At 47.2% G+C, this 16,123-nt stretch overlaps 1 protein-coding gene across 1 annotated transcript in view; it reads left to right on the top strand.

Moving 5' to 3' along the window:
• IGSF9B (immunoglobulin superfamily member 9B) overlaps window positions 1–16,123 on the top strand; it is a 1,214,248-nt gene that overhangs the window by 167,801 nt on the left and 1,030,324 nt on the right. Inside the window, exon 2 of the mRNA XM_078681939.1 lies at window positions 1,200–1,397. Coding sequence (XP_078538065.1) covers window positions 1,200–1,397 — 198 coding nt within the window. The remainder of the gene's footprint in view (window positions 1–1,199; window positions 1,398–16,123) is intronic.

The following is a 16,123-nucleotide window of genomic DNA, read 5'->3' on the forward strand; positions in this document are numbered from 1 at the left end:
ACTTAGAAAATCAATTGTCAGTCTTCAGAAAATCGATTTTGTTTTTAATATTTGACCTATAAAGGGGCCATAAAATTTGGAGAACAAGTATTTACCTAGTTCTGCACTGCTAAAAAGTGCCTACAGGGAGCATTCCAGAATGTTACTTTTTTTAATGTCTGTTTGGGTTTTGAAATGCTGCATTTTTGCTGTTGACATGCCACTGTAATGCAACCTTCTCATGCCCTGACTTGAGTGCTCACTTCTGGGTGTGGCTAGCTTGCTTGTATGGGTGATGAATGCTGAATGTCCGGAAAGAATGCTGATGGTATAACTCTCAACATTCTAGAGATAGATCATCTTCCAGCTCTGAGTGAACGAGGGGGTGATGGTTATTGCTTGAAGTGTTTGGCATGAGATTGTAGGTCTGCTGTAGGAAGCGTTCTAGAATGGTCCCTATTAATTGGGAATAGCATATCCAGCCCTGTTTTTTTTCCCTTTGAAATCTAGTACTATTGTAAAGAAAAGTCAGTCTTAGTGGATAGACTTGGATTTGACATGTTTGAGTTTCTCTAAAGCTTGGTCCAATTCATATCTCTTAAGATGTTATACTTCGGATCAAAAGCATATTAGACATCTAGGGCCAGATGTAGGAGCCCTAATACCGGTCGGAAACGGCCGATTTCGGCCGTTACCGACCGGTATTAGGGTTTTCAGATGTAGGGGGCTGAAAATTACAGAATCGGTATATTTACCGAATCGGTAAATATACAGATTCTGTAATTGCAAATGTAGGTGGCACAGTTTACAGTGCCACAGCCCCTTAAGAGTCGGTATTTTACCACACAATCCTATTGTGTGGTAAAATACCGAATTCAGGTGTGCATGCACATCTGTGCATGCACACCTGTGCAATGTGACACACAGACATGCCCTTAGGGCATGTATGTGTGTTCCACATGTCACACAAGCCTGTACTTGGGGTGCTAGATGGTGTCAAAGTGACACCCCCTGCACCCTTGCAGGATTCGGTATTTACCGATTCTGTAAATACAGAATCGGTATTTCCCATTGATTCCTATGGCCTTCAAAGCCCACTGATAGTTGCATTACTTGCTCTCCTTTCTGACAGTTAATTTCTGTTCCACTTCCTCTTTAGAGATTGAACTGACTGAAATGTGTGGCAAAAAGGCTGATACCCTGTTGTCTCTCTTTTGCAGGTATCCATGGTTCGAGGGAGGAGCCTCAGTTTGTCACAGCACGTGCGGGCGAGACTGTCATCTTGGGGTGTGACGTCATCCATCCAGTGACTGGACAGCCACCTCCTTACGTGGTAGAGTGGTTCAAGTTTGGAGTACCCATTCCAATTTTCATCAAGTTTGGATTTTACCCTCCACACGTAGACCCAGAGTATGCAGGTCAGTTGTGGTGCTGTCAGATTTTTGTGTAGGGCAGTGCCTAACTGTGGGAGGAAATAGCAGCCAAAAAACAAGAACGATGATGGGAACACAGGGACTCAAGCTGAACATCATCATAACTATCTCATTAAGAATGCAGGCGAGCTCCCTGATGTAGGATTGTCTTTGCCAATTGTAAAATATATATGTATATATATACATATATATATATATATCTCAGTAGTATTTCTCCTCTTTTAGAAAATGTGATTCTCAGGGAATCCGGGGATTTTGCAAGATATCTTTTTTGCTTTGTACTTTAAGATTTTTTCTCAGTGCGAAGAGTATTGAAGCAAACTGCAAAGTATTTGATGACTTTAGAATGATGATTTTCAGGGATTTACTGGAGGCTGGAAACAATTGCAACGGGTGATAGTGTTGCGGGAAGTGTTACAAAGGATTGAATTGATGAGTGTATTTGTATGGCCAAGTAAAATGTTCCCACTAGAACTAACGTTCCCTTCTTGTGTGTCCATATTGGGAGTGATGCCTAAATTGTGCAATTTTGTGTCTGCATCAGCACAGCTCCTTATACTTCTTGGTTTAGAACCTCGAGAATACTGGAATACCACTCTGGGTGAGGGGTCAGGAACATGTTTCAGGAACTTTAAGGCAGAAACACGTTGGTGAGGAGTAACACCGCTAACGACTGATAGAACACAACTTTGTCCTTCTCCACTTTGTCCCACTAGTTTGTGGGACTTGCAACTATTAAAGAAAAATGATAACCAAGTAATTACAGGCAAGTCAGGCCAAATTAGATCTATGAAACGTGTTGACCCAGCCTAAGATTCCTTGAGTCTGCAGTACATGTTGAGTGAGATGTGATTTGGTTGCAAAGTTAATGACCTGAGTTCAAACGACAGCATTCCAACTGGAGCAACATTATATAGGGCTTGGAAAATTGCTAATCCACCTGTGCTTCATTAATGTTATCAAATACATGTATCCAGAAATAAGTCTAGTATTGAACCCTATATAAGCATGCATCATTCTTTATTGCTCACCAAAGTCTCCTCACCACACTGTCTGTGAAGATTGAGACCACTTGTTTGAGCCAGACTTCGCTGTAATGTGCTGGTAATGTGCAAGCTTGTATTCCCACATTACTTTTTCTCCCTTGTAAACTAATCAACTTTACTCAATGAACACCCGTAAACCCCACACAAAGTGCCTACTTTCCATGGTAATTTACAACAAGGGGTGGTGATGGACAGAGTCTCTGAATAAAGCAGAGTACTCTCACCCAGTCAAGAGATCAGGGCTAGATCCAACACCGTTTTTTAGCTCATTGCACCATCCCAGTTTCAGAACCTGGCTGTATGCAAATTAGTCTGTCCCTGGCCCAGTGCATCATGGGAACAGGGCAGACCAGACTACAAAAGCCAATTCTTACACTGGGAAGGAAACAAGCTTCCGGGGACCGGTTTCTGCCATTTCAGGCGTCTTCGGCCCGGCTTGCTTGAATCCTGATGGTGCAATGAGCAAGGGACTCACATCTGAGTATACCCTTCCACGCTTAGGGTGGACAAAATAATTTACAACAAGGGGTGGTGATGGACAGAGTCTCTGAATAAAGCAGAGTACTCTCACCCAGTCAAGAGATCAGGGCTAGATCCAACACCGTTTTTTAGCTCATTGCACCATCCCAGTTTCAGAACCTGGCTGTATGCAAATTAGTCTGTCCCTGGCCCAGTGCATCATGGGAACAGGGCAGACCAGACTACAAAAGCCAATTCTTACACTGGGAAGGAAACAAGCTTCCGGGGACCGGTTTCTGCCATTTCAGGCGTCTTCGGCCCGGCTTGCTTGAATCCTGATGGTGCAATGAGCAAGGGACTCACATCTGAGTATACCCTTCCACGCTTAGGGTGGACAAAATAATTTACAACAAGGGGTGGTGATGGACAGAGTCTCTGAATAAAGCAGAGTACTCTCACCCAGTCAAGAGATCAGGGCTAGATCCAACACCGTTTTTTAGCTCATTGCACCATCCCAGTTTCAGAACCTGGCTGTATGCAAATTAGTCTGTCCCTGGCCCAGTGCATCATGGGAACAGGGCAGACCAGACTACAAAAGCCAATTCTTACACTGGGAAGGAAACAAGCTTCCGGGGACCGGTTTCTGCCATTTCAGGCGTCTTCGGCCCGGCTTGCTTGAATCCTGATGGTGCAATGAGCAAGGGACTCACATCTGAGTATACCCTTCCACGCTTAGGGTGGACAAAATAATTTACAACAAGGGGTGGTGATGGACAGAGTCTCTGAATAAAGCAGAGTACTCTCACCCAGTCAAGAGATCAGGGCTAGATCCAACACCGTTTTTTAGCTCATTGCACCATCCCAGTTTCAGAACCTGGCTGTATGCAAATTAGTCTGTCCCTGGCCCAGTGCATCATGGGAACAGGGCAGACCAGACTACAAAAGCCAATTCTTACACTGGGAAGGAAACAAGCTTCCGGGGACCGGTTTCTGCCATTTCAGGCGTCTTCGGCCCGGCTTGCTTGAATCCTGATGGTGCAATGAGCAAGGGACTCACATCTGAGTATACCCTTCCACGCTTAGGGTGGACAAAATAATTTACAACAAGGGGTGGTGATGGACAGAGTCTCTGAATAAAGCAGAGTACTCTCACCCAGTCAAGAGATCAGGGCTAGATCCAACACCGTTTTTTAGCTCATTGCACCATCCCAGTTTCAGAACCTGGCTGTATGCAAATTAGTCTGTCCCTGGCCCAGTGCATCATGGGAACAGGGCAGACCAGACTACAAAAGCCAATTCTTACACTGGGAAGGAAACAAGCTTCCGGGGACCGGTTTCTGCCATTTCAGGCGTCTTCGGCCCGGCTTGCTTGAATCCTGATGGTGCAATGAGCAAGGGACTCACATCTGAGTATACCCTTCCACGCTTAGGGTGGACAAAATAATTTACAACAAGGGGTGGTGATGGACAGAGTCTCTGAATAAAGCAGAGTACTCTCACCCAGTCAAGAGATCAGGGCTAGATCCAACACCGTTTTTTAGCTCATTGCACCATCCCAGTTTCAGAACCTGGCTGTATGCAAATTAGTCTGTCCCTGGCCCAGTGCATCATGGGAACAGGGCAGACCAGACTACAAAAGCCAATTCTTACACTGGGAAGGAAACAAGCTTCCGGGGACCGGTTTCTGCCATTTCAGGCGTCTTCGGCCCGGCTTGCTTGAATCCTGATGGTGCAATGAGCAAGGGACTCACATCTGAGTATACCCTTCCACGCTTAGGGTGGACAAAATAATTTACAACAAGGGGTGGTGATGGACAGAGTCTCTGAATAAAGCAGAGTACTCTCACCCAGTCAAGAGATCAGGGCTAGATCCAACACCGTTTTTTAGCTCATTGCACCATCCCAGTTTCAGAACCTGGCTGTATGCAAATTAGTCTGTCCCTGGCCCAGTGCATCATGGGAACAGGGCAGACCAGACTACAAAAGCCAATTCTTACACTGGGAAGGAAACAAGCTTCCGGGGACCGGTTTCTGCCATTTCAGGCGTCTTCGGCCCGGCTTGCTTGAATCCTGATGGTGCAATGAGCAAGGGACTCACATCTGAGTATACCCTTCCACGCTTAGGGTGGACAAAATAATTTACAACAAGGGGTGGTGATGGAAGCTTGTTTCCTTCCCAGTGTAAGAATTGGCTTTTGTAGTCTGGTCTGCCCTGTTCCCATGATGCACTGGGCCAGGGACAGACTAATTTGCTTAATTCAGAGACTCTGTCCCTCACCACCCCTTGTTGTAAATACTTTCCATGGTGACACCAAGCCGAATAACCATCTGAAAAAAACAGGCATTTTACAAACCTCTTATTCTGGTTGATGAGACCATCAAGAGGATCTCTTTGCCCGTTATCTCTCAAAAGCCTTCTCACATGTGCCGTACCAATATCTACATTTCACCAAACATGCTCTCCTCGAAGGTCATAAACTACCATGTCTTGTCCATTTTTTATCTTTAAGTCTATTCTGCTCGTGCATCGATTGAGCTTTACACCTGCACTAACCATATTTAAGACTTCTTGAATGACACATTCTTCTTAAGCAGAATCAGCAGTGTTGATAGCATTCCCATGTAGTGCATGCCCGGCCTTCAAACTCCTAAACAGTACAACCATGCTGTAAATTTGTATCATATGTTATAGGCTCCGGGCCCCATTCACAATGAGACATACGTGTAGTTAAGTTATGAGTACTGGCCCTCCGCACTCGTGGTGGAATATCTGCACTAGGGGCAGAATACACCCCAAGTGTGGAGATTGTACCACAAGTGTGGAGACTCCTCACTTGTTACTTTATTATACGTAAGTCTCTTTGTGAATCCGGCCCTCAGTGTATACATTGCTTGTTTTGTTTCAGTTGTCACTTACAATTCCTTTCTCCTGTCCCTATACACCCACACTGCACAGTTGTTCCTTGTGCTAAAATCACTTTCTGGCGGGCGTGGTCTAACCATTCAAGATGGCGGACGAACTCTAAGAGTGCACCAGCGCCTCCTCAGCAAACCGCTGGATTTTGTTCCTATGAGCCTCAGAAATTCACATTTTTAGCCCCACAAAGCCTCTCTGCGCTCCTTGAGAGGTAACTCGTGGGCCTGTGTGAGGTGGGAGGTCTGATAGCTGGACTGCGGCCCAGGACTCCTGGCGTAGCCAGCTTCCAACATGGCAGCCACACTCTAAAGGAGGTCTCGGCTCAGGCCTTACCTGCGCCACAGACACAGAGCTACTCTGGGCCTCCCCTGCAGGCATTGAAGCTTCTCCTGAGGCATAGCCTCATGATCATCCAGTTGTGGTGGAGCTGCCTCACCAAGGCCCTGCCTGTATGGACATGACCTGCCGCCCAAGCATTGGGAGGGCTCCGGTGATCTGATAAGCAGCCACGGGGGAGGACTTAGAGTTGACTGGGGACCACTTTTGGAATGTGATGCGGCATATGGGGAAATCACCCACTCGGCTGCGCTGACCACCCCCATCTACCATTAGACCCAAATCAAAACACTGGGCTAGCTCTCTCCGAGGTTGCGAAAGGCAGTGGACTCCCCATACTCTTCTAGGCCAGAAATGCACTACCAAGGTGAGGAGGTGTCTCGGCCCCCCCAACATAATCTTGCCCTGAATTAGGGCCACAGCGGTCTGGTGAGCTCATTACCGCAGAAAACCATGGGATGGTGGTAGGGAGGGGGAATATGGATCGACCAAGTACTCTCAGGCACGACGACTAACAGCTGAGTCTGGCATCTTTCCAATTGTTTCTTTTTTCTGTGCTGATTAGGTGATATTTCCTCACTTTGGAGGAGGTCCACCTCTATAACCTGATACTTGCTACTAATAAGTTAGGTCTTGTTGGGAGTTACAGGTTGACAGATGCTTCAGGAGTTTAAGTGGATAGTTGTTGGGCGGATGGGATGTTTATTTTGTTACTGTTCTGAATGTTCATTCCATGTACTCCCTAGATGATTCAGACATCCACACACAACTTACAACTGTCCCCCAGCCCTCTACTGCGTGCCAGTGCACCCTCGCAGGCTGCCCGACAGCACTAAGTTGGGCCGGTGTTCTAGCACCCACTCCAAGTAACCCCATGACGTCCTTTCCTCTCATGTAAACAAACGGAAATGGGCTTCTGGAACGCATTAGAAGGACTGCTGTGTCCTTTAATACACTAGACACACCCAATCATCAATCCTCATGCTGCAAGAAATCCACCTGCCGAGGACTACCTGCCCCTTCATGTGCTGCTTTGGCTACGGATAGGGTCTTTCACTCTGGATCCACTAGGGGCTCCACGGGAACGGCCATCATTTTCCACAAAACCTTCCCTCTGACAGTGACTGCCAGCACAATTGATCCACAGGGTAGATTTGTTAGGCTAGACAGTCTCTTGGAGGGACAGCAATACAACCTCTTCGGTGACTATGTGTCGCTGCAGACGATTAACCCCACCTTAATGGCACCAGAATTCACCATTCTGAACTTTCCCCATGGCACCACCACAGTTGGCAGAATTTTATATTTCCACTCAACCTTGACATGGACGCCTCTAGACCCCCATGACATCCCGTCTTCAGAGATCCAAGTAGTTCAAGTCCTCGTTGGACTCACTGGGCTTGTGCAATGTCTGGAGGGTATGGCACCCCCAGGCTAGGGAATATACTCACACCTCTGTTGCTCACAAACCACTTTCTCGCATTGATATACTCCTGCTCCCAGCACCTGACATACTCTAGGTGAGATCCTCTGCCATCCTCCTCAGGGTTATCTTGGATTATTTCCCTCTTGTCCTCTGATTTGGGAGTCCAGACACAACCCTATGGCTGATGTGGCACCTCAATGCGTGACATCTCATAGATGATAAATGCTCTAAATTCCTGACAGCAGAACTGCAATCCTATTTTAACACAAATACAGGTACAGTGATTCCCCCCAGCACACTTTTGGAAATTGACATGGAGCCTTAACGTCACTTTCCTCCTGACCAAATTTAAAACTGATCTCCAGCACTGGGCATTATTTCCACTCAATGTCCTCGGTAGAAAAACCCTATTTAAAATGATCCTTGTACGTTTTGTATACATGATCCTTCAAAACATCTCACTGATGACCCCCAACACGTGGTTTAAAGCACTGACATCCACAATTTACTCATTCCCCTGGCAGGGCTGGTACCCTCGTATTGGCATTGGACAAGTGCCACCTCTTTTTGTATTATGGAGAAATGGGCATGGCAAACCTGCAATTCTATTCCATGCCACACAGCTCCTAGTTATTAATGACGATGTGCAGGGGTTGGAGTGATCCGGCATACTGAGTTGAACTCTCCCTTCTGGACCTGGAAAGGGTGATGGGGCTGTTGTATGGTGACTCTATCCCCTGAGGTCCGCCAGAAGTCAGTGATCCTCCGGGAATGGTGTAGGGCCTTGCACTCCATTGGGTGGGGCAAGATGCACAGCAAACTCTGCTTTGGTGTGGCCGACTTTTCTATAATACCGCACACCTGTCTGGTTGTGACAAATGGGATAAAATTGGTATCACAACCGTTTAGGACGTCTGGCACAAGGACCACCTGTGCATGTTTTATGATCTCCAACTTCACCTTCATCTGACCCAGACCCAATTTCCCAAATACCTGCAACTTTGGCATGCCCTCTCCATTCACAAAATTGCATTGACCGACCTGCCTTAATACAATCCGCTCGAGGCCAACTTCCTGTAGGGCAGCATCAGAAAGGGTGGTACTGATCAAATATACAGTACACTTACGACTAATTCCCGTGACTGTCTGGTCAATCTAAGACAGAAGTGGAGGGATTGGAAGATTGGAACGCGCTGAATGGCAAGATGCTCTTTTGACATCCCAGCAGCTTCCTATATCCTATTCCCTCAGATTAATTCAGTTGAATTCAATTGAATTACCTGCATGCGACATACCTTAGCTCTCGCTGACCCTGGTGTGCAGGCAAGATCCTGGGCCCTGTTGGCCAGACACTCACTTTTGCCATATGGCCTGGCAATGCCCCAAAATTCGTAGTCATTGGGCCCAAGTTGGAAGTGTCATGGCCATGGTCTTTGAACTTCTGGCTGATTTGATGCCCGAATCGCCTTATTGTGAATTCTGAAGTATCTTGGCAGTTCCTGAGCCAAATGTGCCCTGGTAGGTATGGCCACTCGACCAGAGATTGGGGTCCTCACGACCCCCATCACTCTGTGAATGGCGTAAGGGCATGGATTAGTGTGCCCAAAAATAAGAACCGATTTACAGATCCCGGGGATGTCTATGGATTGGAACTAAGTAATGTAAATACCTGATTATCCGAGGTGGAAGCACACAACACTTGTGTATTTTCTGACTTAGTTGCTGTTATTGGAACACATTGTAATGTTCTGTGTGTTTCTCTGTATGAACCCAATACAATTTGTTTATCAAAAATATCAGTTAGTGGAGTGTTTCTGTTTGAGGTACTAAAAACCTCTTTTCTTTAACAAACGTATTAGCAAATTCAGTGATAGCCAGATAATCTGTCCGCAAGGGGTTTGGAGGAGGTGAGAGGTTAGTTTCCTGTACCAGTAACCTGTGATTGTAGGTGAAAAACACTGCTCTGTCTAATTGAGTTAGGTTTGGAAGAAACTAGTCTAATGCCCTGCCTTTTCAGGGTGTCAAACAGTCTGTTGCAAGATGGTTAGAGGAGCTTTTGACATGTTTGTTGAAACCTTCTATTGTGATGTACCTTACCACTCACACTGTTTGTTTCTTTTGTAAACTTTCTCTATTCATATTTATAACCATCCCCCTTTTTCTTGCGTTTCAGTATCTTTCCTTGTTTAATCCCAAGCACTTATTTTGTGATTTTCTTTTATTCATTCTTACCTTATTTTTCTTTTGCTTAACCCAAACCGATGATTTTGTCTTGATTTTGTCCATTTGTTTGTGCTAGCTCTCTATCCTTCAACAATTTTCTGTAGGAATTATTGTGTTTTCGGTCTCTGCTTCTGTCTTTTGATATCGAATTGACTTGTTCCATCCATGTCCATTTGTCTTTGTTTTTATTTTCTTGCTCTTTCTTTCAGCCTGTCTCTGAGGGTTACCGACTAGAGAGCAAAATAACACCTCTCTTTCCTTTTGTCAGTCTCCATCATTTTGCTGTTAGTTATTTCATTCCTTCTGTCACCTCCCACTACATACATCTTTATATCCTGCAGTTGGATTAAGCGAGGGTAATATGTGGGACTTTGAGAAGTCCTGACAGCTGGGCACAGCAGCTGTGTGCTGTATTGGAGGACGTACAGCTGTTTTGCAGAGGCTGGTCGAAGGTATAATATGGCAGTTGCAAACAAAGTATTGGCGGAAGTACAGCTAAATAGCAGGGACTGGTGGATGGTATAAGATGCAACAAACAAGGCGATGGATGCAATGCTTGAATTATCTCAGCCACTTGCTATCTCTCCCGGCTGCATCCCAGCCCTTCATCTTTTTGTGCACCATGCCACCTCAGAATAGACCCAGCCGTATGCAAGCCATCCTTGGTCCTGCTCCTATCAGAATAGTTCAACCCAAGCTGCCAACCCAGGAGTGGAGACCAAGCAACTCAAAACTGGTTTCAGACCGTTTGGGCCACTTTAGTTCCAGTAGCACAGTGAGCATGGGACTCAAGTCTGGGGATACCTGTCGCGTTTAGTGCGTCCACTGCAACGAACAACAAAGTGATGGATGGAATGCTTGAATTATTGTCAGCCACAGAACGTTCAAGCTGTTTCCCAGTTCGTCGTTTTGCAAGCAGTCCTTCAATCACTTTTTTTAATTTCAATCTATTTTATTAGTATTGTAAAGAAAACATGAACATAAGCACTCGCCTACAACCATTGGCCGGTGAAGTAAAACACGGGCAAGGGAGGGGAGGTTGAGGTGGGGAGGGGGTGAAATGTAGGAGAAAAATTTAGGGGCGGGTTGTGGGGGAGGGGGTAATGGTGAGCTTCATCATGTTGGTGTCAAAGTTCACACTGGTACAGTATCTGACTTGTGCAAACCCAGTGAATGGCTGCACCACAAAATTCATTCCATCCCGGGGGGATGACTGTCAGTTTGAAGGAGTTGGAGAACTTGCTGATAGTTCAGAAAGGTAAGTTCCCGAAAGCCACGTGAAAGAAAGCGCAGACAGTGGTACCACATTTTATCAAATTGGGCTAGTTTGCATCTATGGATGTTGTGAGTATCTCCATCACCACAACGTTCAATAGTCTGTTAAACCAAGCGCTGTGATTTGGGTTGGAGTGCGCGTGCCATTTTGCAGTGATCGCTTGTTTGGCGGGCATGGGGATATGGAGAATGTCTGTGTCAAATATGTCATTAGCGTCCTTTAGCAAGGCATCCCAGTACCGCTTTAGTTTGGGGCATCAACAGAGGCGGTGGGTAAGATTATCCACTTGTCCACAGTGCCTCCAGCAGTGATCCAAGCCACCTCTCTTCCATTTTGCAAGCCTCTCGGGGTGTAGTACCAATAATGAGTCACTTTTAACTGCGCCTCCTTGCCTGCTGCAGTAAAAGAGAGGAGGTTATAGTTCTTTGAAGGATGTCTGCCCACTCTTTGGCCATAAATGTACGCTCCAGTTCCGCTTCACATCTCTTCTGGGAGGGGGACTTCTGAGTGCCATCCGATCTATTCAGAAAGGAGTATATTTGGGAGTTGAGGCATTTCTTATCTCTTTTGGTAATTAGCCATTTCTCAAACTTCATAAGAGGTCTTCTGGCCATGGGGCAAATTTGAAGTTGGGTGATCCAGTGGCAGAGAGCAGTGTAGTGCCAATGCTCCTTCTCTGGGAGACTGTTGAAGTTGCAGAATTTGGGGAAATCCAGGAGGTCTGTGTGTTGTCAAAAGAAATCACCAAATCTTTTGTAGTTGGCACCCTGCCAGGCTTGGAAGGCAGCGAAACTCCTAGCAGAGGGGAAATCCTTTGTTGCCAGGGATGGGAGTAAGGGATGAGATTTGTGTAGAGACCTTTTGTAATTTTAACTCAGTCCCAATCAGTGACTATGGCCCTCGTTACTGGGATATATAAACTCCTGGAGGTCGGTATTGTTAGCGGAGCCAGGGGAACATCCAAATGTGGAGGCCATCGATGGCTTGGACCATGAGGAGACAATGCTATTCAGCGAGAGGCCTACTCCATTCCACCATGTATTGCAGTTATGCCACTGTGTAGTTGTGAGCGATGTAGGTGATACCCAATCCTCCCTCTCACACAGGCAGGTAGGTCGGTCTCCCAGCCATACGTGATTTCTTGCCACCCTAAATGTTGTGTTCAATCGTGTTTTGTCAAGTAGACGGTGTGGGGGTTAGAGTGGTAGGGTTTGCATCACATAGAGGATATTGGCAAGAAAGGTAACTTTCACTGCCGCTAACCTACTCACCGAATAGAGGCCACCAACTCTCCACTGTTGTAAGTCAGTTCCCTTCGTGTTTAGGAGGTCAGCATAGCAGGGGTCAACAGTCTTTTCGAGGGAGGGGCCCAAGTTCAGTCCAAGGTAAGAGATCAGTGTTTTGCCCAAGATATCGGAAATTGCTGCTCCTGGAGGAGGCGGTCATGCTGTGACACTGTGTGGTTGAGGGTATGTGACATTTGGATATTGATTTTAAAGCCAGAGATTGTTCCAATGTCCTTTAATGTGTGCCAATATCCTTTAATGTGTGTAACAGTGATGGCAAGGACGTGAGAGGTTGTGTAAGTGTTAATATTACATCATCAGTATAAAGGGAGATGTTATGGTCTTGGGAGCCAAAGATAATGTCTGTGATGTGCGTGTTCTTGCAGATTCTCTCTACCAGAGGCTCCATATATAGGACAAACAGGAGCAGAAAGAGAGGATATCCCTGTCTTGTGCCTCTAGCTATAGGGAAGGCAGAAGATGTCTGGTTGTTTTACCGTACCCTTGCTACGTGATTGATGTAACTAATAACGGGGTTACCCAATGCACTCAGAAAATAACACAATTGTTAAGTAACAAACAACGAATCTGTACAATAAGAGCAAAGCAACAGAAGATGTATAGGAATCTCCAGAGGGGGAGTTGTCCATTGGAGTCCTTTATTGTTTCAAACAGCCAGCCGACATGTGTTTCATTGCTATTGCAAATCCTCAGGGCTCATAGGGCTATAAAAAATCCAGTAGGTCGCTTAGCTGGTGATACTTCCGACCCAGCCGTGTGGTATATTATACAGTGCTATATCGGTTTGGTGAGGGATTGCACAAGACCTCTGAGGAACAGTAACTTGATATCACGGGCAAGGAGCCCAAGAGAGACAAACAGAGATGAGTGGACAGAGAGACATCGAAGGGAGAGAAAGTAGGAGAAAGTAAAGGTAAATATCAGCAATAGTAAGAGTGGTGTGTGCGGGCAGGGAGGGAGCGCATAGCCGTGCGTATTAGTGAAAGGCCTGTTACTTATGAGGGGGGGTTACGCGTCTAGATGAGCTGGTTGTGGGAGTAATCTGCCGGGGTCATGTGGGATTATAGCATCTTCAAAGAGTCGCAGTGTCCTAAGCTTGGTGGGCATGTAACGTGCATGCTATGTTGCGCAGAGGTATTTAATTAGTGGTTGCCAGACAGCTTTAAAGCGAGTGTCTCGCGCTTGCAGCCGTGCTGTAAAGAGTTCCATAGTTATGACATGCCATAAACGCACATACCAAGCAGCAATTGGAGGGGTCTCCGCTTTCTTCCAGTATAACGCTATGAGTTGTTTAGCAGCTTCGAGCATGTGGAGCGCTAGAGTCCAATCACTGTGGGTAAGCGCCTTTAAGCTTTCAGGCTTAATGCCCAAAAGGATCGTGCTTGTGGCTTCAGGCAGGGGAACCCCAACACCCTTTTAATGTGGCTAAGGACCTCCTTCCAGAACAGGGTCAGGAGTGGGCAAGCCCACCAGATGTATATTAAATCTTCAGATGCAGTTGAACACCTCCAGCACAAGGGGGAAGAGGCCGGGAACATCCTGAAGAGGCAGGGAACATCCTTTGCAGTCGTGTGGGCGTATAGTACCATTGTGTCATAATTTTGTGTGCATTTTCCCGCTGCAGGATTCTACGATAGACCTTAGGGATATCCTGCCATAAGCGGTTCCACTGTGGGGGGCGTGATATCCGTGGTGGACGTCAAATGCCATTGACGCTGGTATGGGTGGGAATACATTGTCAGAGGATGTTGTAGGATCTGGTAAATCCGAGATGTGAGGCCCTTTAATTTGTCAAAGGAGCGGACCAGCCGCTTAAAGGGGGTAAATGGGCGGCTAGCCGCCTGTTGCATTTCCAACAAGGAAACCCAATGCCGCAGTTGCGTGTATTGCATTCCCGCTCCCAGAGGGATACGAAACTCTTCTCTACACTGATCAAATGTCTTGAGCGCACCTCCCATGTACAGATCGTCGATCACTCTGCACCCCCCTTGCGCCCATTTAGCAAAGGCTTGTGTGCGATAAGCCGGAAGGAATAATGGATTCCCTTCGAGTATGCGGCGAGGGGAATGTCGTGAAACCTCTGCTTACAGCCACCTTATCCCAGATATCCAGGACCATTTTAGTGGGCACCGCAATATAGGCGTTCCTGGTGCGTGCCAAACGATGGAGCCATGTGAGGTCCCAAATGGCACGCCCAGTTACCATCCTGTCCATGTGCAGCTAGATCTTTTCGCTCTCAGTGGTTGTCCATTCTGTCACAAAGCGGAGATGGGAGGCCCAGTAGTAGTCCATGAGGTTGGGACAGGCCATTCCGCCCCAGTCCCGCGGTAACATGAGAATTTTATGAGAGAATCGTGGTTTACACCTGCCCATATAAATGTGGTGAGCTCGGGCTGGAGGCCCTGTATCCGATGCTGCAGAAAAGGAGTGGAAAGGCATTGAAATAAATATAACATTTTTGGGAGGACCGACATCTTGATGGCATTAATTCTGCCCAGCCATGACATCGTCAAGCGCTTCCACCCCCTCAGTTCTTCTAGGACAGACCTCCTACATTCTCGCCAGTTTACCTGGGCCCATCTGTCCAAGGTGGGAGTCAGTGAAGGCCGAGGTACCGAATGTGATCTGTGGCCCATTGATATGGGGCGAGCTTCTCCACAATTGGTATCTCTTCCTGTAGAATTGTAAGGTTGAGGGCCCAAGATTTGTCATGGTTGATTTTAAGGCCCAAGGCCCACTCAAAGGTCTGCAGCAGAGAGGAAAGCGTGGGAGGGACACTTGGGGGCGCGATAGTGTGAGGATGAGGTCGTCTGCAAAGAGTGCTACCTTATTCTGCCGGCCCCCAAGAGAGATGCAGTGTATGTCCACTGCCTGCCTAATCAGCTCTGCCAGGGGTTCTACAACGAGGGCAAACAGGGGAGACAGGGGTTAACCCTGCCCGGAACCCCTATGGATGGAGAAGGGTTCTGTAAGTTGCCCTTTCACCCTAATCCTCGCCTGCGGGGCGAGATATGGGGCCATGATCATAGATACCATATTCCGGCCTAGCCCGACTCTTTGCAGCACCGCCCGGAGGAAGGTCCAGTCCACCCGGTCGAACGCCTTCTCCGCATCAAGCGACAAAAGGCAGGTCGGTATGTTCCAGTGGTGCGCTTTCCCCACCAAATGTGCAATTCTGCACACATGATCTGCCCCCTGGCGGTTGCGGATGAAGCCAACTTGGTCCGGCTCCACAAGACCAGGCATGTGGGGATCCAGACGTTTCGCAAGTATTTTGGTATACATTTTCAGGTCTGTATTTAACAGGGCTATGGGGCGGTGGGAGGCACAAAGCGTGGGATCCTTCCCCAGCTTGGGTATAAGTGCTATCTCTGCCATACCCATGGAGGGCGTTGATCCGTCCGTATCTGAGAATGAGTTGTTCAGCCGCAAGAGATAAGGCCGGAGTTGCGTTTGAAACATGAGATAGAAGGACAGGGCCTGGGACCCGTGTCTTTCCAAGAGGAAGGTCTCTGAGGGCTGTTATTTGTTCTTCTGCAGTAAGAGGGCCTTCTAGGGTTCTGACGTGTTAGGGGTGTATCGGGGTCTAGGTGCACCGGTTCAGAACGTCCGCTATGAGGTCCGGCGACGGCGCCTCCGCCGAGTAGAGGGTGGCATAATAGGCCCTAAAAGCCTCGCATTTGGCCCGCTCCGCGGTAACCCTCGTTCCATCCGGAATTTT

The sequence above is a fragment of the Lissotriton helveticus genome, chromosome 3_1, assembly GCF_964261635.1.
Source record: "Lissotriton helveticus chromosome 3_1, aLisHel1.1, whole genome shotgun sequence".
NCBI lineage: Eukaryota > Metazoa > Chordata > Amphibia > Caudata > Salamandridae > Lissotriton > Lissotriton helveticus.